General features: G+C 42.6%; 2 protein-coding genes, 1 long non-coding RNA gene and 1 other non-coding gene across 14 annotated transcripts in view; 3 read left to right on the top strand and 1 right to left on the bottom strand.

Moving 5' to 3' along the window:
- The first annotated feature begins 30 nt into the window (after positions 1 to 30).
- On the top strand, positions 31 to 112 carry trnas-uga (transfer RNA serine (anticodon UGA)). Its single transcript has one exon. It is a non-coding gene; the product is annotated as a tRNA-Ser (tRNA).
- A 457-nt stretch (positions 113 to 569) lies between these two features.
- On the top strand, positions 570 to 12,112 carry LOC134035981 (centrosome and spindle pole associated protein 1-like). 3 transcript variants are annotated; one of them, XM_062480618.1, is made up of 29 exons: positions 570 to 727; positions 1,111 to 1,231; positions 1,342 to 1,420; positions 1,540 to 1,643; positions 1,765 to 2,096; positions 2,397 to 2,477; positions 2,789 to 2,866; positions 3,199 to 3,284; positions 3,400 to 3,496; positions 3,687 to 3,744; positions 3,885 to 4,171; positions 4,316 to 4,434; positions 4,627 to 4,762; positions 5,576 to 5,687; positions 6,175 to 6,322; positions 6,675 to 6,800; positions 6,907 to 7,019; positions 7,257 to 7,406; positions 7,638 to 7,784; positions 8,226 to 8,369; positions 8,471 to 8,543; positions 8,661 to 8,787; positions 8,893 to 9,023; positions 9,238 to 9,366; positions 9,568 to 9,611; positions 9,766 to 9,814; positions 10,084 to 10,190; positions 10,326 to 10,467; positions 10,615 to 12,112. In XM_062480618.1, exons 2-29 carry the CDS (start codon positions 1,127 to 1,129, stop codon positions 10,842 to 10,844), a joined length of 3,534 nt encoding a protein of 1,177 aa, XP_062336602.1. In that variant the 5' UTR covers positions 570 to 727; positions 1,111 to 1,126; the 3' UTR covers positions 10,845 to 12,112. The 3 variants fall into 3 exon arrangements, with proteins under 3 accessions (XP_062336602.1, XP_062336601.1, XP_062336604.1); XM_062480617.1 differs by having other exon boundaries at positions 5,573 to 5,687; positions 10,615 to 12,111; XM_062480620.1 differs by having other exon boundaries at positions 5,573 to 5,687; positions 8,256 to 8,369; positions 10,615 to 12,111.
- Positions 12,113 to 12,731: 619 nt separating this feature from the next.
- Positions 12,732 to 16,577, top strand: LOC134035982 (uncharacterized). The gene is made up of 4 exons (XR_009932374.1): positions 12,732 to 12,860; positions 13,969 to 14,261; positions 14,474 to 14,620; positions 16,300 to 16,577. It is a non-coding gene; the product is annotated as an uncharacterized LOC134035982 (long non-coding RNA).
- Positions 12,901 to 26,128, bottom strand: part of amph (amphiphysin) — a 28,312-nt gene continuing 15,084 nt past the window's right edge. For 2 of the 9 annotated variants that reach the window (XM_062480608.1, XM_062480615.1), the window contains 15 exons: positions 25,484 to 25,609; positions 25,110 to 25,205; positions 24,876 to 24,899; positions 24,633 to 24,656; positions 22,295 to 24,274; positions 21,927 to 21,959; positions 21,425 to 21,466; positions 20,278 to 20,676; positions 19,489 to 19,545; positions 18,398 to 18,451; positions 17,769 to 17,822; positions 15,586 to 15,672; positions 15,005 to 15,184; positions 14,494 to 14,595; positions 12,901 to 14,178 (listed from right to left, as the gene is read on the bottom strand). In XM_062480608.1, the coding sequence (XP_062336592.1) occupies positions 14,074 to 14,178; positions 14,494 to 14,595; positions 15,005 to 15,184; positions 15,586 to 15,672; positions 17,769 to 17,822; positions 18,398 to 18,451; positions 19,489 to 19,545; positions 20,278 to 20,676; positions 21,425 to 21,466; positions 21,927 to 21,959; positions 22,295 to 24,274; positions 24,633 to 24,656; positions 24,876 to 24,899; positions 25,110 to 25,205; positions 25,484 to 25,609 (3,363 nt within the window). In that variant the 3' untranslated portion in view covers positions 12,901 to 14,073. The remainder of the gene's footprint in view (positions 14,179 to 14,493; positions 14,596 to 15,004; positions 15,185 to 15,585; positions 15,673 to 17,768; positions 17,823 to 18,397; positions 18,452 to 19,488; positions 19,546 to 20,277; positions 20,677 to 21,424; positions 21,467 to 21,926; positions 21,960 to 22,294; positions 24,275 to 24,632; positions 24,657 to 24,875; positions 24,900 to 25,109; positions 25,206 to 25,483; positions 25,610 to 26,128) is intronic. The other 7 variants (XM_062480610.1, XM_062480609.1, XM_062480612.1 and 4 more) reach the window with 7 other exon arrangements.

Here is a 26,128-nt window from a genome sequence, read left to right on the forward strand (position 1 = left end):
AATTTAGAAAGACTTTCACCAGGAAAGAAAGCTTTGATGTCCGAGTGGTTAAGGAGTTGGACTTGAAATCCAATGGGGTTTCCCCGCGTAGGTTCGAACCCTACTCGCAGCGAGTGACCATGAGGGACCTGTTTATGCTGATGTTTAAGTCATGCCATCATTGATTTCTTGAAACTTTTCCTGAAGACTTTCAAAGTGATTCAGCATGCGCAATTTAGAAAGACTTTCACCAGGAACGAAAGCTCTGATGTCCGAGTGGTTAAGGAGTTGGACTTGAAATCCAATGGGGTTTTACCGCTTACGTTCGAACCCTACTCGCAGCTATCATATTCGAGGTATTTGTAAATGCTGATGGTTACGTCACACAGACTTTGTTTTTATTGAGAAACAGCCTACATGGTAAATGTCTCTGAAAGCTAAGGAGTTACAGGGTTACGGAGTTGTGTGTAATGTAGGTAATTCGTGACTGCCCATACACTCCTGCACAGCAGATGGCAGTGTATGCACCTTTAAGTTGGATACGATCCGCCAATCAAATTCAAAGAAGAAGAAGACTGGGCACTGGGGCAGCTGTGATCCCGCGCTGTTGCTGACCAAAATTGTGGGCTGACAGATTACTCGACAAACAAATTCGTGTAGCTATAATAAATGTCAATTATTAGTTATGATTGATAAAGCCCTGCATAGCAACTGTCTATTTGTTTACCCTATCCCGAATTTCCAAATGGTAAATTATTGGTGTAATAATCTAGCAGGAACCAAACGCTTGTGTTTGCACTACCTATTGTTGGCTACGTGTACTGTACTGAATCAGCACTACAGTAGTAGCTGCATTTTCTGCATTTGTAGATAGCAGAGTAGCTGACGTTAGCTACTCTAGGAACCAATATCAAAGGTTTGTGGTGACAGTGTATTCCAAACGATCAAACTGGTGATTGCTAACTAAATAGGCGAAAGATTGTGTTTGTGATCAGCACAACTAGTGTAGGCTAGTTTCTTGACAACGGAGAATTAAAGACACAGTGTAACAAAACGCACATCCTGCGAGCAAGTCATTTCTATTACCAACTCCAGTTTACCAGTAAGTAAACACAAATCTTCTGTTCACAGAAGGCCATCTTAAAAAATGGAGATGGACGATGATCTTGAGAACTTCCTCAAGGAACAGAGAGCCAAAGTGGCAGAGGATAAAGCCAACTTGAAACACGATCCTCCTTACATGGAAATACGGGTGAGTTTCTTTTGTTTTAGTCGACCATTTATACAGTTGACTGTGTTTTCCCCTTGAATTCAGTACCTTGCTTTTTCATTATACTCATTGTGTCTGGATTTCACTGACAGGAAAAGTATCATAAGGCCTATGATCACACTATTAAGGAAAACATCCCTCCATTTAAGCGATCTACAGTATTGGAAAAAGGTAAATCTATTCCAAATTAGTTGTTAAATCTTAACATTCAAGTGCGAGCAGGCCCTTCAGTAGGTTCATTGTCCATCTGTTTACTGTTTGCTTTTGTCTCGCATCATTCTTTTTTGCAGAAGAGGGTCAGAGCCTAAGTTTATCTCTGGGTGAGGACTATGAGCGGAAGAAGCAGAAATTACAGCAAGAGCTTCGGCAGGACTACAGACGCTACATGGCTCAGGTAAATGTGACAGAGTTATTTCATGTGAATGGCACTCGTCTTTGACCAGCTCATTTGCATCTTGGAAAACTTCTCTTTGAAAAGATCCCTCATATCATGTACCCTTTTCCGTCTCCCCTAGGAGCACGGTGCTTCCCTCAGACCTCCACCCCTGCTTGATGTCCAGCCCAGCCCCAGACTGCCATCCAGAAGAGATGCCGCCACTCTGACTGAGGGGCGGAGAGGGGTGCACATTGGGCGCCACCTGGCCGAGGTCAGGGGTCCCTGGGCTGAGGAGGATGGACTGCCCTTTAGAGAGAGCAGGACCACCAGACTGGGAAGGGTGGAGCCGGGGGATGAAGACTCTGAAGATGACTATGTAGAGGAAGAGCTGGAACTGATGGAGAGGAGGAGGCTGGAAGCCATCCAATCAGAGAGGAGGAGGCCAAGACACTACTACAAAGCTGACAGCAGGTATGTAAACAGCGCTTCTCAGGCACTCTCAAGCCTGCTTTTTGAAGTCAATTCAATCTAATCTGTCAAGAGATTGGGGAGGAAGTAACATAAGTAAATTACATAATAATCACATGTTGGCGTATGAGTTGTCAAGTCAATATTGCATTAAATTCCATGTTTTTCCTTGTCTTACTCCTTTTCATGATGGTCAGTGAACAGGTTTACGTTTGGTCTGGAACAGTAGAATTCTGACCATTAGCACCAGCAGCTTTTTACTTGCTTGTCCTGACAGTCTTTCATTAAATCATCTGCATTAAGGTTCCGAGACAGGAGGAAAGAGCCACAGGCTGATTATATTGACACAGGTTATCATGGACAGAGAACAAGTCATGAAAACAGGTATTGTAAGCGGCTATCTTGTCTACACTATCATCTATGATCAACTGTACATTACATTTTGTTAATGTAACACACACTTTTATCCAAAGCGACAAAACAAATGGTGCATATAGAAATTACAGTAGACATCTCCCACATCTCAGCACAGTGGGACAAAACTACAAACCTACAGTGCAACAGTAACAAATAGATTAGCTTAAGTAATAGACAAGAACAGCTCATTTTCTGTAGCTGGCTGGTGTATGGTGATCTATTAGGTTAATGTTGTATTTGGTAGTGGTTAGTTGATGACTGGTTTAATTTATTTTCAGGGAGAGGAAGCAGGCCGATGGATCTGTTGTCCAAGAGGGTTATCAAGACAGGACCTCCTCCTTGACAAACCAAGTCAAGTACGTTACAAATGTTGGATAGTAATCATAAAAACACGCGACAGTTCAGGTTTATTTAGCAAAGTGTATTTAGACTTCACCTGTATTCTGTTTCTACACTTAACTAAAAAGCTTTGTTGATACTTCTTGTGTCAACTATTTAGGCTTCAAAGATTTAGGCAATCTCAATCCACATAGTTAAATCACATTAAACCTCCAAAACAATCTGAAATTGACAATTAACAATTTTTAAAGCAGCTTGTGTGACTGCATGATAAACAGTGGTGTGTTTGCATGGAGTCTGAAATGGGTCTGTGAATGCTAATGGCTGTCCTGGCCTGTCTGTCTTATAGGCTACAGTCAACAGGGGACACCAGTTTAAACCTGACATCAAGGTCAGCCATCAACAAGCATGAGTTTGCTACAGGGCTCATGATCGGTAAGAGAGATTCCAGTCGGCAGATACTTTCTATATAAAGAGTTGATAGGGAAAAAAGTTTATAAATAATTTTTTTGATTTCTTGTACCTTTAAGTTTGCCTGTACTGTGTCCAGGGGCTGCAGATGCTGATGTGGTCTCACAGAGACGTAAGGAGCGTTACAGACAGGAGCTACAGGAGCAGATAGCTGAACAGCAGAGGAACAAGAAAAGGTAGACCACTACTTTCTCTTTTTGTTTTGGACCAACCGTAACTTCACTAAGGGTTCATTTTCATGCTGTACAAAGCACTTTTGTTAATTGTGTGTTCATGATGAATTTATAGTCCAGAAAAGCTTCCAGTGGGTGGTGTATGAGAAACGTTGTAGGTGAAACATCTCATTTACCTCTCTCTTTGATCCAGAGAGAAAGATCTGGAACTGAGAGTAACCTCCACAAGAGCCAATGACCCTGAGAAACCGGTAGGTAGACTGCCTATTTATTTCATTTGAACTTATATCCAAGTTCATTCCAAGCTTGCCTGAAAGTCCTTACATAATTTGTGTTCAAAGCACAAACCTATTTATACAGCAATATCCCTTTCACCTCCTTCATAACCCAGCCGGATCGCATCAAACATCTTGGACAGAGTATTGTGAAAAGAAGAGAGGATCTGTTTCGAGCTGGCCTGGGTCTGGACGAGGCAGCAGCAGGGGAAGAACCTAGAAGGCTACCCGGTGATGAGAAGCCTTCTGTGGACAGAGAGAGGGAGAGGCTCCCCCCTGAGTTGCCCATAGTAGCCTTCCAGTCTCCGCTCCTAGAGTACAGCTCAGCGCTGGGGCTGTCCAATGGGGGGCTTTCCCCGTACAGCCAGGCGGTGGGTTTTCCCCGAGGCATGGACACCCCCAGGTACGGTAGCATGCAGACCTGCTAGAAGCACCTTGAAATGTATTGTAGACTTAAAATTAAAATGTTTTTTTTTGTTGCTGTCTGCTGCTGGTTTTGTCTGACATTTTGAAATGAAGAAAAATCGTTTCTGTGTTCAATATGCAGAATGCCAGGCATCCCTTTGCACCCTCCAACCAGAATGGCAGAAGCCTACAGGAGTCCCTATGATGAAGGCTACTCATACTATGGACCCAGGAATACATTGGAGCCAAACCTGCCCTACTGTAAGTACTGCAACTGTATCATTATTAGTTGATCAGTAGACACCTTGCAAATATGGTTAATCTTGCCCTAATGACTATCAAGAAGGTTGATACGTTGCAGGTAACATGTAGGTGAAGTAAGCCTGCATTCTGAACTATTCTGCTTGATTTAAAAAGTTGTCAGTATCCAATTTGTATATATGTTTGTGTCAGATGGTCAGATGGCGATGCCTGGAGGAGTCCCACTGATGTCCTACCTAACCCTACCTCAAACTGGAGGAGGCCCGCACACTCATCACAGCCTTCACGGTACCCAGCATATACACCCAGAAGCACCTCCACCACCCCTGTGAGTATTCACGACCCGGTGAGGTCAGTTACACACTATTGAAGTCTTTATTCTTGTGACCCACAGTTGTGTGTTTCCTTTACTCAGGTCCAGTGCTTTTGGGTCAAAAAACTAGGGAAGAAAATATTAGTATGGCCATATATTGGAATGCATATATTGTATTTTCCAGTAGAGGGCAGTAGTAAGCGTTGCAGCTGTCGGAGGTCATTCCCCACCATCTGGACATGAGTGTTATTTCAGCCAGCTGCTGAGTCGCTACTACTTCTGCTGCTGCTACTGATCTTTCCCTCACATAAGCCCCCTCTTCTCTGGACCTTTCTGAAGACATCTATACACATTGACAAGCCACTGAAATACTGGCTTCTAAAAGAATGGCCAAGATGACTAATTATGACAGGCCTGAAATGACAGTGTTTTAAACACAGTGCTTAATGCTTTTGGTTACTTGTGTAATCAAAGTTAACTTCATTGTCAGTCAGACCATGCAACAAGTAATTACACAGACGATCGAAATTGCGTTTCCCCATACCTCAAATGTGCATAATACAACATTTTAACATTTGACATAATAGTGCAAAACAGACATCAACAGGTTAAAAATATATAATGCACTCAAGGTTCAAATTAAGCATATCGGAGGGATATTTGTTCAATGATACCAGAGATCCTCAAATGAGCTGGCGGTTATTTTATGGTTCCAGAGACATGAGGACTGGAGAGAGCCCAGTTCTGTTCTTTATTAGGCTCCAAATGGGTGATGATTCATGAAAAGACACCAGTGAGTGAAGGGATTGTCTGTCTCTTTCTCAGCAGACCTAACAGTGAGGCTGCCACAGTCAGCTCAGGGATCAGTGTCTTTCCTGCAGAGAAGATCCTTCCATCCAAGCAGAGTGCACTAAGTTACAAGGAGGCACTGAAACAGCAGGTGATCCACCTTTCCTCCCCTCTATTAATTGGGATACTGCACCAAAATACCCTAAATGTAATGAATATATAGATTGTGCTCATAGGTGTGGTGTTTGGGGTCAAAAGTACAAATTCACCTAAACATTGGACTGAACTGTTGAACATTAAATGTTCTCCATCAACTGTGAATTGTTGTGGTTGAAATTAATGTGTGATGACTGAGATCCCAAGTCTGACCTTATTCTGTGTAATTGGTGATAGTGGTCATGTTTTTACAGAAAGGGTACAAGAAAGGAAGCCAATTTTTTGGTTCGATGAAATAGTTGTAGATCAATTTAGATTTAAAAAAGGTTCAGTTACTTTAATTAATATAGTAGGTCATTCCCATGTAGAATCTTTAGGGGCACTGTTTCACCATGATATGACATTATTGGGTTTTTATTTGTTAAAATCTTTTGGTTGGAGTCAGTATTCTTCACCATATCCTTCACCTGGGCTCCCTCCAGATCCAGGAGAAGCAGGAGCGCCGGAGGCTGGAGAAGGAGGAGAGGGACAGCACTGAGGCCAAGCTGGAGTTCCACATGAAGAACCATGACCCATGGGGCCGGGGAGGGTGCGGAGCACCTCTTAGAGACAACCGAGGGAACCTCATTAGTACGTTGTAGCATGTTCCACTTACATTCCATGTTGGCTCACCTTTTCCAGATTGCATGATAAGTGGACCGGTGTTATTTTGATAGCAGATGTGACAAGGTGGACTACAGTAGCTGTAACTTCCAAGAAGTAGCTCACACTTATATATATAGGTGCTGATCTGATTTGTGAGGCCCTTTGTGATATTGTAAAAAGGGCTATACAAATAATATTTGGTTTGATATATTCACAATACAGGGTGTAACACATTTTAAGCAACTGTACCATAAGTGGTTAAAAGGTTACAGATCTGGTGATTATTAGTTTCCTATGATTTGTCTGATTTTTAGCTTCCTATGATTTGTCTGACTAGCTGACCTACACCAGATGCACAAGCAGAATGAGGAAGCTTGGCTGAACCCCGAGACATGGCAGAAAAGAGCCCCAGCCATCGTGCCCATCCTGACGGATGCCCTGCCTTCCATCAACACAGTCTCAGGTAGACAGGCGCTGCACCAGCTGCCACTTAGCACACAGCACATACGTCAATGTGAATGTAATAGACGTACAAACGCGTATGGGTGTCGTATCTTTTCTTTGTGCAGGTTTTGACCGTGTCCAGACCCCTATGTATGCAAGAGGCAGTGTGTTTGCCAACCAGCCCACACCTCAGCAACTTATGGAAAAGGACAAGTACAAGTCCTTCCTAAAACAACAGGTACTGTCGTTTTTTGGGGGGATATAAAACCTACAGTCATTACTGGCACGGAGAGCTTTTACACATGCCCCCTTTTCTGTCAGTTAGAAATCAAGAACCTGGCCTCTGGTGCCTGTAGGGCCTTTTAGCTTCAACTTGCAAGTAAAGCCTTTGCTTTGAACGGATATTGTGTACACAAACACACACAGGTACAATGTTGTTGTATAACAACCTGTTTATCCCTCGGGCCCTGCCCAGATTGAAGAGAAGCGCCTTAAGGAGGCAGAGGAGAGGGAGAAGATACGCCTGGAGGAGGAGAAAGAGGAGAGGAGGCTGGCGGAGCAGAGGGCTCGAATCCAGTGGGAGTATGATGAGGAGCAGGAGAGGAAGAAACGCAAAGAGATGGAGGTCAGCTGAGTCATAATATACAGTATACAACTTGTGTTTTTTGGACCTCCCACTTTTTGAATGCCAGTTGCTCCTATTTATAAAACATAATAGAAGTGCAGAACATATAGCATAATTTGATTTCAGCGGTGGACATTAAACACTTGACAGGTAGATTGTAAACCATTGTAACACATTCTTGTGCCTCAGCTGTCGTTAGCAGAACTCAACTTGGTCTTCTTCTTGCAACAGCAAAAGGCCAAGAACGAGGAGCTGGTCCGCCTTGCAGAGGAGCGAAGGAAGGAGGCGGAGAGGAAAAAGAAAGAGGCGGACGAGAAGGAGATGGCTGCGCTGAGGATACAGTATGAGGAGGAGAGACAGGCGCGCGTAGAGGGCGAGGTGAGTGGACGGCTAAACCTTTGAGTTGCGCCTTTTATTTTGTGTGCGGCTCAAAACCTGGGGAGTTGTAAATGCACAATCAGTAGGATACCAGGAACGTGTGTCTGTGGCTCGATTTATCTTGCCAACTAAAGGGGAAGTGAACTACTGTCGTCATCATCAGCTATCGTTATCAACTAACCAACATATGAGTCACTGTCATCACAGGCACTGCACTTTCATTCCAAGAATCTGTGTGTGTGTGTTAATATGTGCGTCACCAAATCAACTAACTGACATCGTAATCACCGGCCGCATCACTGGAACTGCACAAGTTATTTTGTTATAAGAGTAGGCCTTTTGTGTTCATTCTTCGTAGGCCCTTTAGGCAGTGAGATTCAGTGCCATTTCTGATAGTTGTGTGAAATGTCACTGAAGCGTTCTAACAAACAGAAATGTTAGTATGATCCCCATCATACTGTCTATCTGCAGGTGCACAGGGAGCCCTCGCCCCCCATCCCCACCCTCCAGAAGAGACACAGGGCCCCCCAGTACACCCCCAGACCCCCCACCGTGGACAGCAGACGCTCCACCGCCCCCATGTCTGTAAGTCACCCGTCGCATAAACCATAAACGTGCTACAGAGAGCGTGGCCTGAAAACGGGTAGGAACTGACGTCTGTCCCCCCCTAACGCACACCTTTTTAGGAGTGTTCACTTTCAGGACTCCAGTCCCAGTCACCGCCTGTACCTGCTCGTAGGAACGAGCTGAGAGCTGCAGGTAACACACACACACAGAGAAACATTCCATACAGTCAGAACCAATACATAGTTGATTGGGAGCGACAATGTGTCATGGATCACTCAACTGGTGTGTGTGTGTGTGACTGCCTACCAGAGGACCAGAGGGGAGTGATCAGTGAGTTGTCTGCGTTGCGTAGACAGCTGCGCAGCGAACAGATACGTCTGGAGGTACAGCTGATGCGCTCCGAGTGGGAGGAGCTGGACTCTCCTATGAGTGACAGGTAACACCCTCCGCTCCTGTAATGACAGAACATGGCTATGGTGGGGTCTGTGTGTGTGTGTCCCACAGTACCGTTTTTCTCATGCTGATGTGTGTGTGTGTCCAGGCGTAGGGAGGTGGATGTGTTTGACATGGCCAGGCTGCGTTTGCAGGCCCCCGTCCGAAGGCCCCCCTCCAGGAACATGGAGCCTAGCAAACTGCTCCGTATCCATGACTCCTTACAGCTCCGATACCCTGGTAAACGCGTCTCTTTGCTTTCGTTAAGACGATGAACAAGCCTCTCTGAACTGTCGGCATCTTAGACCGGAATTGATCTTACTTCTTCAAAGTTCTCACACCACCAATGAATTTCCCAAACAAAATAGAGAACATTTATTTGTGCTTTGACTGACGTTGAACTTGATTGTGTGTGTGTCCGCGTGCACACACACACGTTGTGCTTGCTTTGCAGACAGTGATTTCAGATATGGCTACAATGAGCTCCCCAGGGAGGAGGGTCAGCCTGTGGACATCCAGAGACAGGCTGACCACCGGGAACAGCAACGCAGGAGGAGCAGCCTGAGGAGGAAACCAGGCCACGGTCAGAGCCTCTCGCTGGTCAACCCCTCACTCTTAAATCAGCTCTTATCCGTTATACGCGCCATCGCATAAACACTCCCTGTCAAGCTGGTGAACATGAGGCTTGCTGGAGCTTGTCTCCCAGCCACTCACTGTGTCTTGTACGCAGGCGTGTGCAGCATGTCCTTTGCAACGTTAAGGTCATTATTCTTTACATTTGCAGATTATTTTGACCTGTCACCACCCCAGAAACCAAACCATTATTCGGTGAGTCCTCATGAAATAGTTTATTTCGGCATTTCCAGTTTGCAGTTCCTCCGTACGTCACATCAAGCCGCGCGTACAGTGCCCGTCTAACTCTTCCTTGTTCGAACGACGGTCAAAGTTATTCAGCTGAACCAGCGTGTTTGTGTGTTCCCAGAGGGATCCCGGGAGAGGCTACCTGTTGGAATCAGAGAGTGCCTTCATCAGTAAGACTTGATTATATCCGTCTGCATTTCACATGCTTTTTCTCTACTACTCTCTTACTCTACTATCTTACTAAAAGTAAGATAAATGCTGAATTTCCATGTTATTACCAAAGGAATTATCTTTGGTATGAAGTGCGTACCATACCATTTTACTTGGTTGCTTTATATTAGGTACAATAAATCAGTGTTTGTTTTTAATCAGCAATAGCGCCGTCACCAAAATGTCCAGTTTTAGTCATAGTTGACGTTGTTGTTTGTTCCCTACACAGACCCCATGGACGACACGTACCCGGTGCCCCGTCCCCCTAAACAGAAGCCCCCCCAGCTGTCTGCCAGGGAGAGGAGGAGGCTGGCCAAGAACGCCGAATCGCACAATGTAATTTCAGAGATCAATCTATATTGGAAATGCAGAGAGAATCCATCATAATATCACAGTTCCTTTCAACTGGAGCGAGGTTTCAGGGAGACGGGTGTAGAGTTTCGTATGAGGCTAAATCTCTCTGTGGTTTAGGACAGAGAGGCTTACAGGGAGCCTACCAGATTGCCAGATGACTACATCCTCCAATCAGAGTCAGCAGGGCGGGCCCAGGAGCGTGAGCACCACAGCTGGACCAGGAGACTGCTGGCTCTGAGGCGCCGTGACAGGACAACAGGTGGGTTCACTGGAGCCATACGCATCTTACTCACACAAAGAAGAATGGAGTCAAGTGGACTGTCATGTGCTTGGGTTTCCAACAGAGAGTTAATCATGACGATGGTGATTTTAAGTATCCCCCCCTAACTACTAGTGTCTCCTCTAGGAGAACTGTCTGAGGATGATGATGATGAGGAAGAGTCTCCAGGGGTCTCTCCCCATAGCCCCGACTGCCGCAGCTCTGCAGACACGGATGCCACCGAGCCCTGGATGAGACCAGAGTCATCGGAAACGTTGAAGCGCCTGATGACCGGTCCGTCCAGGAAGGAGAGGCTGCCCCCTCTCAAAGGCGTCCACACACAGGACTGGGATGGGCCATCCACCTACCACGGCTGAGGCCATGTTTGAGTCCTTGAGTCCTCCCTAATGCTGGATACACACCACAAGATAATCGGGCTAATTTTGGGCCGATTTCCCCCTTCCGACAATCCTAGGTAATGTCCCGACAATCCTAGGTTATGTCCCGATTATCTACAGATTATTTGATCCGATTTTCCCTTGGTGTGAGGTGTGTTAAGAGTGACCGAACTTGCTCGGAAGAACGTCGGAGCCGTCCCAATCGCGAATCGTAAATATTCAAGAAATCCTGGTGTGGGGGGAACCCCGAGGACAAACACCACACCATAAAGGAGCAAAACAGTTACATCTAGGATTGTTTTGTCCTCATGTTTGTGGTCTCTCACATTTTGAAAATCTTAAAAGATTAAAAAATCTTTGTGTGTACCCATCATTAAGTTTAGCTCATGGATACTTGAGGATGTCAGTGGATACCAAGTTTACAAACCAAACCATCTTGCTGTTGAGGGGCCTGGTACATCCACATCAGCAGTATCAGAGCAAGATCCCCTGCCCCTGGATACAACTGCATCTGTGTTTGCTTCTATAGTTAGTTTCACGTTTTATAAAAAATGTACTTCTGTTTGTCATGTTCTACCTCAGAAAACCACTCTTGCTAAGTGGTTGGATTATTTTGTTTGAAATCTATTGTTTTATTAGCTGGTATTCATTAGTTTTTTATGGAAATGATAAAACCTTTAGCTTTTATTAACCTGAGATTAACAAATCCATGCTTGGAATAAGCGTGTGTGTACTCAAGAGACCACATCAGACATTGTGTGTCTGCTGCACTATTTGCTGTTGGTTTGCAGTGTCAAGGATTTTATCTTGTCCTTTTCAATAGTATTTATTGCATCTTGTGTCATGGCACTATATTTATAATGTAAATGATGACAAATGAAAGCTGGTTTAAAGGAAAATTGTAATATGTACCATGTGTAAATGTTTGTGAAAATGTTTAAATATTATAATAAATTATATTTTACATAGATGTATATATGCAGTGTATTTTGTTTTTGGAAGGGACTGGAATTTACAGTGCGTAATAAATTGCCACTGTTTGCATACCAATTAAAGAATTCCAAATGCTTTGTTCATGACGGTGTTCCAGATGAATGTGTGACAAGGGAAACAACCATATGTTATTAGATTTTTTCTCCACGTTTCTATTGTATAATGGAAAACAATGATACGTAAGGCTTTTATTGGCAAAAACATTTAATATATGCAACAAGTCCCTCCTTTTATAGAAATCAGTCTGCTCTTAAAATCCAATCAGAATGATAGTTATTTCACCTGATTAGCACTCGTTCACACTCCCATGTGCTGATGATATGGTTTGTGAATGATGTGAGCTGGTCATTTTGTGCCAGGGCCTAAAAACCTTTTTGCCAATAAAGCTTTTATTTTAAATTCATCTGATCACTCTGCACAATAATCTAGCAAGGCTGTAAATACCACAACAACTGAAGCAACAAAACGGATGTCAGGGCCAACACTTACTAACCCATGATTGTACATTTTCACACAAGAGGCCTACATATCCAAAACATAAGCTATATCAGACCTCTTTATCCAGCACGAACAGATCAACTAGCAAGAGGTGGTGATATAATAGGGTTCACTATTCCAGTTATCTTTGTTGTCAGTTTGGGGGAAGTAGCCTACCCTGCTTATAATTGTGCAGCAAGGTTTTTACCTGTGTCATATTTGACAGTGTCTGCAAGTCTGAGTACGTTTGCACACAAGAAATTGTGCAATGATTGGAACACCTGTGAATCGTTCTTGTTGATACAGTTAGACACAGTCCAGTTACACACTTATTGTCCCATATGTTTGAGATGGTTCCCTGCTCCAGCACACCTGAATCAAATGACTAATCGTTAATTCGATAACCCTCTGCAGAGCTCGTCGCGTTCATTGGAATCAGGTGTGTTGAAGCAGGGAACCAGCCACACACAGGACAGTGCTCCCTGAGACCAGGCTTGAAGACCAATTGATTTAAACATTTCCAAAGTGAGTAGCCTACAACCAAACAATGTCCACTCAATGAAAATGAAATGTACCATATGAACTATTCTTTATTCACTTATGATAATATAGTAATCACAGATATGTACATCACAAAAGAAAAGTTCTACAGTAAGGGCTAACTGTACGAACACAGGAGTGACATCATAATCATTTCTATACTGAACAGTTGGACTATTGGGACCCTATATAAACCAATTACATAGATTGCATATCGGATTTCACACCCAACACCTTCCCAGTGATCTTTGACTTAAAAAATATAAAGTAAAATAAAATTTATCAGAACATAACATTTCATTCACAAATAAATATCTTCATAGATCTTCACCTGGTTGACTTAGTTTGTGTATATGTAATTGCAGATACTGTATAAGGTAGGCTATAAGGATATACACTTATTTATTCTGTGGAGGGGAGCTACATAGATTTTTTCCAGCTTTGTAAAAGCTGTATCTGCCAGTTTTTAGGAACTTGTTTCATCACAAAACATTATTATTCATGCTGGAAACTCATTGAATGCCCATTTCGATGTTCAAAATGTCCAAGTCCACTACCTTTTGGCAAGAGCACAGCGAGTCTTGTCAATGAACAATGTCAACACCGAGTACGCCAAAGAAATCATCACCATAGCCTCACACGTTCAGCCATGACACTACAAGAAAACACTAACAATGATGCAAGGTAACATTTATGTCTGAAATGTCTGAAAGAAACACTGAAAGTTTTGTGTAACACTTAAGAACGGTTAAATAGATCATAGCACTACAGGTTCTGATAAATTCTGTTGCAAAGCAACAAAATCAACACGATACACTTGGTGCAGAGGACAAGGTAACTTTTTACTCGTTTTCGTTTTTCTTCTGATCAAACGGAATCATATGTGGAGGTCAAAGCACTTCCAACAAAGCACACTCAAATGTTGCCTTCGCTTACAGATCAACAAACAAACAAACAAAGAAGTGTCTCAATTCATTAAGGAGGGTAGACCTTACTATTCGCATCATGCTCATGTTATTTTTCGTTATGCTTTGAGTAGGTACTAGTGTTTGTCCACAATTTAATTTCTGTTGATTTGTCGTTTCCTTTATAGGGAGCCTTTTTATGCCTTGTGGACAAGGTCACAGACTTGTCAGCAGACAGTTATCCAGACGTTTGGAGGTTGCAGGTCTCTTGCCCTTCCATGGGGCTTAGCCGGTTAATCCAAACGCTGTGTGAAGTTTTCTGGGAAGAGTCCTTTATGGGCATCAGCTCCTAGCTGTGACCATTCACTTTCCTTCATACCCGTCAGCCAACCAGCATCCTGGGAAACACACGACTAAATGGTTATTTGATAAACTGATGATGCCAAGAAGAATACCACAATGTCACTTATTGCAATCTTGAGTAAGTAGAAATAATGTGGAACACCGTTTTATTATGTTTTTATACATGCATGCTGACCCATCTACTGTACCTTAAAATATTACTATGCACATTCTTAATTGGGCTGAGTTTTTCCGCTTTTTTAGTGTATGGGATTTATTTGAGGCAAATAAACAGCAAGTAAAAACAATATTATATTAAACTAACAGTATAACACTTTATTTTCTACCCAGATTATTTACAGTTTCCGTACCTGATCTTCTGCAAGAGCTGTGGGGACGACTAGAACAATGTCACCTTTCTTCAGTTCAAGCTCATCCGAGTTTGCTGCCTCAAAATCATGCAGGGTCTCTACCTGCAGGACACCAAGATACCGAATTGTAAGTAAAGTTGAGTGTGTCCAAGCATTGTGTGTCTGAATGTGTGTTTGTCTCTAGGACTGAATGTGTGTTTGAGAGCAATATATTTGCATCTATGAAGGAAGGGGTTCTCTCTCTCGTGTGTGTGTGTGTGTGTGTGTGTGTGTGTGTGTGTGTGTGTGTGTGTGTGTGTGTGTGTGTGTGTGTGTGTGTGTGTGTGTGTGTGTGTGTGTGTGTGTGTGTGTGTGTGTGTGTGTGTGTGTGTGTGTGTGTGTGTGTGTGTGTGTGTGTGTGTGTGTGTGTGTGTGTGTGTGTGTGTTCCTGGAGAACATCCATGTATCCTGGTATTTAGTATATGACAAAGAGATTGAGGGTTAATGATTCAAAATCACAAGAAGGGCTGACCTTATACATGAAGTCAAGGGGAAATCCACCAGAGGAACTGATGTCTTTGGCTGGTTGGTTATCAGGTGCCACCCCATTGTCACTGATAGTTGTTGGGGAGATTATGTCACCGTCACGGTCATCATCACCCTCGTTGCTAGAGGCGGGTTCAATCACCACAGATGGGATGGGCATCTTCTCCTAAGGAAGGAAGAAATGTCATTAACCCACCCAATGACGCACATCAACATTCTGACACATCCATGTCCACATTCCATGCAGTTGGAGAAAATCATGTGACTTCAGCATTGCCATTTCTGGTCTCTTGATCACATTTAAAATAATACCATCCCTATCAAGTCAATGACTTCAGTGTCAGTCCTCAGGGAGTGTCAGGGCCTTGTATTTGTATTTCTTTATTTTGTAGACAGGTAATAAACCTGCTTGCGATGCATTCCACCTTTTCTCATATTGATGACCGCAGTATGTTTTTTCCTTGATTCCGTATTGACCATTAATTGTAAATTACAAAACAGTTGGGATCTCCAAACAATCCGCTCATGGTCATGAAAGGGAGGATGACAAGGAAAGGTTGCTCATACCTCCTCCGGCCCCACCTCTGCAGGACCCTCAGTGGTGGCCACAGTAGCCTCCTTAGGGTTCTCATCCACTGGCTCAGCCACTACGGTCTAGAGATGTGGGAGTATAAGAACCAATGCTGGGACATGGCAGTCAACCAGGTCAAAGGTCATCTTGGTTCATTTAACAAGGACACTGTCGGTTTAGCACTGAGGTTAAAATGGGTTGGATCAGTTGAGGGGATTTGGTGGGGGTACAGTGAGACGACAGGGTGGGATGGTTCCGTTTTTTTATTAAAACTGACCATGTGATAGGATTGGATGCGGGTTATTGTTTGGGGGCTATTGTTTGGGGGTTATTGTTATGTACCCTGGTGTCTATAAACCCATGGATGGAGAATGGTACAATAATGGTTATTTCATTTTCATGACTAAATAGGAAAAAGGTTAGGTTTTCATGTGCAGTTTCAGACAACTGAAACGGACTATCCATATAAAGGTTGGATGAGGGGATCACTTGGATGAAGGGATCACAAATGGAGAGGAAAACCTTCAACTGGCATCTCTCTGGTTAACTCAAGGATGAATGCTAACATCACTGAATTTACATTACAAAGCTATGGTCCTACATGCAATATAATAGATTATTTGTTGCGTATTACATTTTCATGTAAATAAAAAGTAAATCATATTGTCTGTAATCAGAATGTTTAAAGTATTCAACACAATTCATTGCAGTTGATTGAAGAGACAATGAGAAGAGGACACAGCCTAGAACTCTCAAGTAATATGCTTGGGAGCAAAGCTAATGAATAATGGGTACACCCAACACCAAAGCAAACAAGTATGATGACCAATGTGGAACAAGATGTACATACATAAACTAACAACATGATCAATGTAATTCAAAAGCACCAGATTTGAAAATACATTTCAACCATTCTTACCCACTAGACATCATATATATCAAATATTACAGTATGAGCTAATACCAACCCATTCCCACACCATGCCAATTTCTGTTCATAAGTTTTGAAAAATAAAATGTAAATTCCAAAATAAATGTTAGTTGGTAGAGGTTATTTACAGTATAAATAGTATAAATAACAAAATAAGAGGCAAGGCTGTCAAAGTTAAATGTGTATTGTGCTTTAGTACTAAACACCATTTTGTAAGATATGTTACTGTGTAAGTATTAGATTAAACTCAAGCAGTAATAATGTGGTATCTTTTTAGCAGAAGTTAGCTCATAATGTACCCTCAAAATGCTACCTGACACTCAGTTGACACCAAATTATATGATTTGTCATGCAACATTATGATGATTCAAGTACAATATTAGTGACTTGGAACAACAATCATAAGCCTTTATAATACTGTACGTGATGGACATAAATGGAATTAAAACAAATGTCCTGACACTTACTGTAGTTAGTTATGGCTTTGAGTTTTTACTGACCATGCCAAGAAAAAACATTGGGCCAACTAGTAATATTATTCTATTTATACAAGTTATACTGTAATTATACTAGTTATTAGACTCCTAGAAGGCTCATGATGTATATTCAAGATAAGTTGGATCGATTTATTATCAGATATTGCATCTGAAAGCTCTGTCAATTACGCCACAATGAGGATATAGAAATGTGATCTAAAATGAAAATTGTTATGCTTAGCTGCATGCAAATAGTTTGTCAATGAATACACAATGCAATGAGAGATTTTGTAAAATTTTGTTTTGCCTTTCTGCGTCGTAGGAATATTTGTGTTTCTTCTTCAAAAAAGACAATACTCATTGAACATTATGATAAGCAGTCTGGTACAGTATGATTGAACACAGTGGCATCATATGAGGTAAAACATAAGAGAATTCCATTAACGTTCAGTTTAGTTACGTCCCCTGGGGAGATTAATTTTCATCAGCAAAGGTATTCTCAAGATAGACATTCAAAACCAATAAGAAGAGTGTAAAATAAGTTACACTTAGTGACTAAACTATTCAACTAAAGAAATTCAGAATATATTTAGCAATTTGTGGATCGACATATGGTTCTAGTAACAAGTGCTAGTTCAGCCCCTTTGTCTGGGATTGTAATTTATAGACAGTGTTTTGAAAGTACCACATTTCTAGAAAAGTCTCAATGACTGTTCTGTCCAATATGATGTGTAATCAGTAGGATTGATGAATGGGGAGCTGGAATAATTACCGGAGCCTCCTCCAGGGGGGGCTCCTTCCTTTCCTCCGGGTTGGCAACACATTCCTAAATACAGAACATTCTTTTTGAGTATATGGCTTTCAAAACATAACATTTTCAGACAAGCCTATTTTTATCCAATTAACTAATAGGCAAAACATACACATTTATTTCACACTTTCCACTTTCACTCTAGTTCTGAGCCTGGTCATGCAATATTTTCAATTTCAAATGCTGATAAAATAACATAAGAAATGTCCATGAGTTCATATTTTAGTATTAGGTTAAGACCATTTTGTCTCTCAAAGGTGTTCCCAATAGAACAGGAATATTGTACTCTCACTGGTTCTGAAGGCAAATGCATTGTTAGACCACTTTTCTGTTCCTGTATACAGTGTACAGTACAGCATGAATGCTCCGTGTCATTCAATTAAGCAGTAGGGTAAAATGTTTATATTCACCATAATCAGTTTTTTATTTTCATGAATCGTATGTTTGTAAGCTGTTGTTTGAGATGGGCCTTAACATGGTAAGTTGGACATTTAAGATGAGAACATAGTTTTTAAAATATATTTGTTTTTACTAATACAAAACAATCATGTCCAATATAGTTTCTGTAATTTCTTTCCAATCATATTTACCAGCGGTACTTCCTCAATAGGGGGTGGTGTTTCAGCCTCTTCAACAGGGAGGACCTACAGGTAGAAAGGGGTTAGCTAAAGCCTATTGCTTTCCTATCGAACGAAAGCTTGTAGTCAAACTGTTGATTTGAGGTCATTTGTTAGTGAACTGTTAATATTTAGGGGTTGTAAGGACTGGGATTCAAGATGCCTTAAATCTACTGTGTTCACAGTCAAGACATTACAGTATGCCCAGATTTGTACACATTTATGCACTAACAAAAACTGTGACTGTATATTATTTTAAACGGCAAGGAACCCCTATTTTCAGCAGAGAAACAATGACATTTGGTGTGTTGACATCGGCTACTTAAAGCTTTAAGAAAACAAAAACAGAAATCCTTTATAAAACTATTATTCATTGTAACAGTAGCAACTTCATTGTCTTGATCATTTTCCACATCAGTTCCACAGTAAAAAAAAAAAAAGTCCTGATACAGCATACACCACCATCTAGTGCTGTACAGCACAAGATACCTTCTGCTTGGATGGTTCAGATCATAGGATAGTGTACTCAATGTTTGCTGAGGGCAACATTAACACCCTGACAGGGATGGTGAAGCTGAGTCAGGCCAGAGTGTATGTTAATTTTTTTTGTAAAGTAATCTAATCAAACCTAAAACATCCTTACACATGCCACTTGTTTAGGACACTAGTCCTGAAGTGACACATAACTGTTCTACACATACAAGTCATATAAGTTTATAAATACCCCTTTTCTATACAATCAAGTTGTAAAGCCATACTGACTAAAACCAGGGGTATCTGCCTTAAATGCTGACATTGGAGTAAAATATATTCTCCATAAAATGCATGCATGTATCAATTAGCTCACACCTACTCAGAGCCAAGTGTAGTAGATTGTGACAGCTGTTGCCACTACCACTGTTAGAATGTAACCACTTTTGTTTTGCTAGCTGAATGTCAATAGCGGGGTTGAAGGCTCAAGCTACTAAATTAGGTAGACCTGACTTGCATGCAGTTTTGTCATTGACAGAACAGAAAAGTACTGGGTTGATGTGGAAGGACAAAGGGGTGAATCTTAAACGTACCTCGGCTTGTTCAGCCCCCTCAGTGGCAGCAGGCTCATCAGGAGACTCAACAGGGGACTTTACCAAGAACGAGTTGAATAAAAACGTTTTTTACTTATTATTCCAATGTTATGTATAAATAACAGCCAGATATTTATAGAAAAGCGCTGGCCCTCGTCTGTTTCAATCTAATGTGACCCATTGAAAATGTTTAAGCTAAGAACAGCCACCAAATCATTTGAAATCTGTTGTCACAATCTGAGATGAGGGATTCTTTACTTTTTATAAAGCTCTGCACTACTTTCTCAGGGAAATTGAACATATCACTTTGGGTACTAACAACAATAAACAGTAAAAAAGCTTACAAGAACAGATTGATGTGACAAAAATGGGCTTCTAAGAAACAATAACAAAAGATTAATGATGAATAAACTGAGGTGATGAAGATGAAGGTAATGATGACAACAACAATGCTGCAGATGAGGATGATGATGATGCTGTTGTTGATGAGGATAATGATGATGCTGATAAGAATGGTGATGATGAGGGTGGTGAGGATAATGATGATGCTCATAAGAATGATGGTGGTGGTGAGGATAATGATGATGCTGATGAGGATAATGATGATACTGCTGCTGTTGATGAGGATGGTGAGGACAACGATGATACTGCTGTCGTTGATGAGGATGATGAAGATAATGATGGTGTTGCTGATTGTGACGATGAGAACTGCATTGCTAATCATGGCTTTTGTAAAGCCAATGATGATGAGCATGCTTTGCTACAGAGAAACTACAAACTCTCACTTACAGCAGGCGTCTTCTCTTTAGGGGCAGTGGAACTCCTGGTTTCCTCAGCCTCCTCAGTAGAGGCAGCAGGCTCCTGGCCCTCAGCTGTCTCAGGCCCTGTCTCTGGGGCTGCCTCAGGTCTGGCTTCTGGGGCTGCCTCTGGGGCTGCCTCAGGCCTGGCCTCTGGGGCTGCCTCAGGCCTGGCCTCTGGGGCTGCCTCAGGCCTTGCCTCTGGGGCTGCCTCAGGCCTTGCCTCTGGGACTGCCTCTGGGGCTGCCTCTGGGGTTGCCTCTGCGACTGCCTCAGGCCCTGCCTCTGTCTCGCAGGCAGCAGCACCCTCTGCAGCTTCAGTGGCAACAGCTGTTATAGTGTCCACATCAGCCTCAGTGGCAGCGGTGGCAGGGACACCAGTGGACTCATTCTTTTAGCATACACAGGCAAGGAAAAAGCTTATCAACATTCATGCTTTTTTTCTGAATAATATCTATTGAGATTGAGTTTTTATCATTAATTAACCATCCCTTTTAGCATGCTTTTTTCTATTGACACTTTATGACCACATTTCTACACACTTTGAATTGTTGTGTATAGAGTTTAGGGATGGAGGCGGGTTAGCAGTGTTAGACCACGCTGGCAGAATGTGCATATACCATACGCATAAACTGAAATCCTCATAGCGGACTAGCACACAGCAGAATAAGCCTGTCTTGAAAAGAAGCTGAGCTTTTACGTTTTGGGGATGCCCCCTATTTAGTGCATGTTTTGTGCATTGCTGGAAAATAAAACATGTTCTCAGTCAATCAGCCACAAAAAAGGATAAACAAAATGCATACATGACATAGCTATTCAAAAAATGATTATCTTGTCAAGGAAATGCATAGCTTTTAGATTTGGAAAAACCATAGACCATAATAAATGTAATGGGACCCCCCTCTCAACATGAGTACAAGTACGTAATCCGTACATCAGTGCAAAATACATGTAATTTTTGGGAGATAGAGAAAATAAATCAAAAAAGAAAATGACAAAGTATAAAATAAAAAAGGATTACAATAGAACAGTATTACAACACTGTTAACACACTAAAAATGAGTCTTGCAAGTGTATTGCAAATGTATTTGTAATCTGTTATTAAAACCGAAAGACGTGTTGAGACATTTTAAACTCACCATTTTATCAAAATCAGCAAAGAATGCTGGGGCACTGGAATCCTGATTATAAATAGAAAGAGAGACAGGAAGAAATGGAGTTTAAAACATTATTTAGTTAATTTTTAGAAATGAGTCTAACTAGATTTAGGGAAAATGTGACACGGGATTAGTACATACTGTTCATCTACTAATTCAATATGGACTGTGATATGTTAGGGGTCGTGTTTTTATGGTGATCTTTATCACTTAAGCACAGACACTCCATAGCTTCTAATTTTTTATGAAGAAATGGATTTGATCCATCATAAATAAATGTAAATGTGACATTCTTCTGGTATCACTAAGAGACTCCAGTAGTTGGAGATTATCTTGGAAATATCCTATAACTCTAAAGTACCTACATTTATCCACTATATTTCTGCTTCACTATGCCTCAATAACGGGCATTGGTTATAATTTGTTTTATAAGTCTTTCTATAACTACAGTAAATTAAATAAAGTACTTTGTTAAGGTAATTACCTGTGAAAATCCATTAAATGCATTGTTGGTCACCTAAATCAAATCAAATCATAGACATATTTAGCACTCAACGTTTAAAAAAAGATTGTACTGAAATGTGTTTCAAATGTGTAGAACCAGATGGAATGGCATTTGTGATAGTGTGGAACTGACAAGCAGACAAAGCAAGCAAGAGGAGAGAGAGAGAGGAGAAGAAGGGCTGGGGTTCTGTTGTGCTGCAGGATCCAGGTGGGGGTGCAGGACAGCTTTTTAACATCTCTACTACATTTTTTTGGTCTATCTCTGGGCAGGAAAAAAGGAAAGGGGGTTTCTGTTTCATCCGGACTACTCTTCTCTACTCTATGTAGAGGGAGGGAGGAAGTAGGTACCTCTTCCTTCTCTGTATCTATCTCTTGATACAACTTTCCGTATCTCCGGTTTGCCACCTCGTCTTCAGACAGGTCCGAATTCTCTGGCTCTTTGTGAGCTCTGGGGGTGCTTACTTCCTTCGCTGCTCCTTCGCTGCCTCCTGCACCAGGAAAGGCAAGAAAATCGCGCTGTCCATCTGAGAAGAATCCACTGCTGTCGCTAACTTCCTGCCAGGAGCCGGTGTTATTGGTGGCACCTTCTGTTCCTGCTGATGGTGTATTGCCAAAAGGGTCTGCTGCCCAACTTGTCCCACCTTCTGTGGTGGTTTCTGCAAAAGGATCTGTAGCAAAATCACCTGCTACCCCACTTCCCTCCTTGGTATTAGTAAAAGGGTCTGACTCGAACCCACCTCCACCCTGAGTGTTCACAAAGAGATCTGTTGAAAATCCTTGCTCCACAGCATGCCCCTGAGTTTCTGCAAAGGAATCTACCTCAAAACCACCTCCCCCTTGAGTTTCTGCAAAGGGATCTGACTCGAACCCACCTCCCCCTTGAGTTTCTGCAAAGGGATCTGACTCGAACCCACCTCCCCCTTGAGTTTCTGCAAAGGGATCTGACTCAAACCCACCTCCTTGAGTTGCTGCAAAGGGATCTGACTCAAACCCACCTCCCCCTTGAGTTGCTGCAAAGGGATCTGACTCAAACCCACCTCCCCCTTGAGTTTCTGCAAAGGGATCTGACTCAAACCCACCTCCCCCTTGAATTTCTGCAAAAGGATCTGATTCAAATCCACTCATCCCATCCTTCCCAAGAGTTTCTGTGGAGGTATTTGGTTCAAATCCACCTCCACCATGGGTCTCCAACCCCTCCAAACCCCCAAAGGTATTGAAAAAAGAGGCAGATGCAAATCCTATGACTTTTTCTCTGGACAAGCTATCTTCTAGGGGCACTCCTGTGTGTTCGAATGGGTCTTTTCCTACACTGAACAGGTTGGTGCTGTTAAAAGATTCAGCTGCACTCTGGGAGTGTTCTGGTACACTTATTATTTCTGTTTCTGCTGGCTGTATTGAGGCTTGATCTGTTGTTTGGGCCCAGTCCGGTGCAAAGGCATCATTGCCAAATCGGCTTTCCTGAGCATGCTCGTTTTGGTCAGTCAGATCACCTGAAGCCCAATCAGCAAAACCTCCTTGGGCAGAGGTACTGTCCTGATCTGCCAAGGCATCAGTGGGTGCAGGTTCATCGTCAGCGCTGGCCCATCCATCACCATGGCCTATTCCATCGCCCCACTCCTGTGCTGTCTCATATTCAGAGCCTGAACCATCTAGGTCTGCCAGGCCAGATAGTCCCCTCTCTGGTGTGGAGCCATCTCTTCCTCCCTGTGTCAGGTACAAGCCGTGCTCACTGCCCTCAGTGGTATCTTCAATCTCCTGGTCATGCTCGTTGGTGATGCGAAGCCCCGGCGTGGATTTGCGGCGGTCCCCCCTGCCTGCCTCTTCCGCCCCTGGATCAGCCCCTCCTTCTTCTAAACCTGCCTCCCATCCCCCTGGCCCTACCTCTGATGGCCTCTGTCCTGTTTCCTGCATGGACTGGCCACCCTCCTCTCCAGATAAATAACAGTTGGGGTTAGGTTGGGGGTTTGGGTCCCAGCCGCTAACCTCATCTCCAGATGCTGCCTCTCTCTCCTGTGGCTGTGCTGCTACTGCCGCCTCCCCTGTGTCCCCGCCCCAGCCGTCTGCCTGGTGCCAGCTCTGGGCCCCATCCTGGGCCTCTTCTTGCCCTGCAGTAGGAGCTTGACGGGCTGCAGCTTCAGCAGCCGCAGGAACAGAGTCTCCGTTCTCTGGAGTGGGGCCAAAGTCAGCGGCCCAGTCTGCAACGAAGCCAGAGTCTCCACCCTGCTCAGGGAATGCGGGGAACCCAGGGTTAAAGTCAGTAGTGCTTGAGGGATCACTACAACCGCCCCTCTCCTCAGCACCCACAGTTCTCACAGACCCAGAGTCCGGCTGGAAAGCCAGGGGATGGAAATTAGGTAAAAAAAGAAATGGAAAGAGTGTTTATCGTGAAAGAACAGAAAGAGTGACAGAGGTGCATAGAGTGATCAAGTGATACAGAGTTCTGACTGAATGATGGAGTGGTCTGTGGAGTGTACAAAACAGATCTGGATTGTGATACAAAAAGAGCATGAAAAACATTTATATGTTGTGTGATAACATCGACTCATTAAGACATTAAGGATTATCACATGTATTAACATTATCTCAACAACATCAAGCAGAACCATTTTCTAACATACTCTTGTTGATTGTGATTGACAAAAGTAACTTTAGATAACTTAAAACTTGGCATTGACTCATTACTTACAGGCTGTGCAGGTTCAACATTTGCCTAGAAAACAAAAAGCACAGCCTCAAATAAGATTAATCAACATGACAATAAACGCCTGAACGAAGATTATTAGCAATAATTATCTATTTGTAAGAAAAGAGAGCATCAAACCAGTCAGGACTCTGTACTCTAAATGCCTTAGTGAAATGTGTATTACTCATTATCTATCTATGTGAGGAACAAAAGTTATGCATGCATATAGATTCTTTTCGTACTAACCGTCCACATGTCCCAGGGTAATGCCTGTGAGAGAGAACCACAAGATTAGACTACAACAGAATATTTAAAGTACAGAATAGAACCATAGCAAACTTGCAGGTCTTGGTATACAAGTCGCGCTCACTGCATGTTATATAAATGGTTTTAAATGAAATAATGTGACCATGATCAATGGCTGTTAATAACAAATATATGTTGCAGTTTGGCTATTATCTTAGATCTTATTTGCCGGACCTGTCCCACTGGTGACACAGGCTGCCCCATTGGAGTGTTTGGGGTGAAGGGATCAAAGTCCATATCCATGAGAGATTCACCTGGTCTCTCGTTGGGCTGCAAACATATTAAGATATGAGAAGAACATCAGTGTTGAGACAACAATCCCCCAAATACACTCATGTAAAAAATCCCTTGATCTGTGTGCTACATAAATAGTGATCTTCTCTAAGTGATGACATGTTATGGAAGGTAGGTTTTGGGGGTATTGACAGATGTCGATGGGAGTTCCAAAATGTGTGTTTTCCGGTTGTGTTGGTGTCAAGATACGGCAGACTGCCGCTATAGCTAGTGAATGAGTTAAAGCTTGTGAGGCTCTGAGGATTGACACAGACCAGTGATGGCGACATTGCAGGCGGTGGTAGGAATTCGTCACCAAACAGGTTGATGATCTGCTCCTGGTGCAGCTCCTTGGTGGGAGTGACCTTTGGTGGTGGGGGTACCGGTGGCCCCTTTCTCAGCTTAAGAGGTGGGGGGAGAAACGGAAAGATTAAGTTGGTGGTGGATGCAGTATATTGTTGGGTTGAAAACACCCCCCAATGGCTGATGTCACTACTTCAGGACTGAGACATTTTGTGTTCCATTTTTGATGGTAGAACACAAAGCTGAAACGATTTGATTATGAGAAGGATTAGGCGGGGGATGAAACGAGGTCAAAGGTTAGGATGGATTTGAACATAAATTGGAGGCTGACAATAAGATTTTCTCATAATCCCAGAAACAATATAACATATGCACTGGGTAGACAACTTACAGACAGACATCAAGTATTGGTAAACTTGAGGAGGGAGTGGGAGGGTGCAATTTTCTGACGGGGAGGAAACACCATTGCTCAGGCCTGTAGTCCTTGTTGTCCATAATGGACTACAGTTAACACCATATATTCATATGTATGTTAAATGAGCATTTTACACAATTTACTATGAAAACTACTGTCCTTCGATTGTTTCTGTAAACGCATCGCCCGGAGGTATGACCAT

This window comes from Osmerus eperlanus, chromosome 16 (genome assembly GCF_963692335.1).
Source record: "Osmerus eperlanus chromosome 16, fOsmEpe2.1, whole genome shotgun sequence".
In the NCBI taxonomy this organism is placed as follows: domain Eukaryota; kingdom Metazoa; phylum Chordata; class Actinopteri; order Osmeriformes; family Osmeridae; genus Osmerus; species Osmerus eperlanus.

Excerpts from the sequence above, each read along its gene's own strand:
- LOC134035981 (XM_062480617.1), top strand. The coding sequence starts at position 1,127 with ATGGAGATGGACGATGATCTTGAGAACTTCCTCAAGGAACAGAGAGCC. Across the intron at positions 3,285-3,399 it reads TGCTACAGGGCTCATGATCG|GGGCTGCAGATGCTGATGTG; the intron begins GTAAGAGAGATT and ends TACTGTGTCCAG. Across the intron at positions 4,172-4,315 it reads CGAGGCATGGACACCCCCAG|AATGCCAGGCATCCCTTTGC; the intron begins GTACGGTAGCAT and ends TTCAATATGCAG.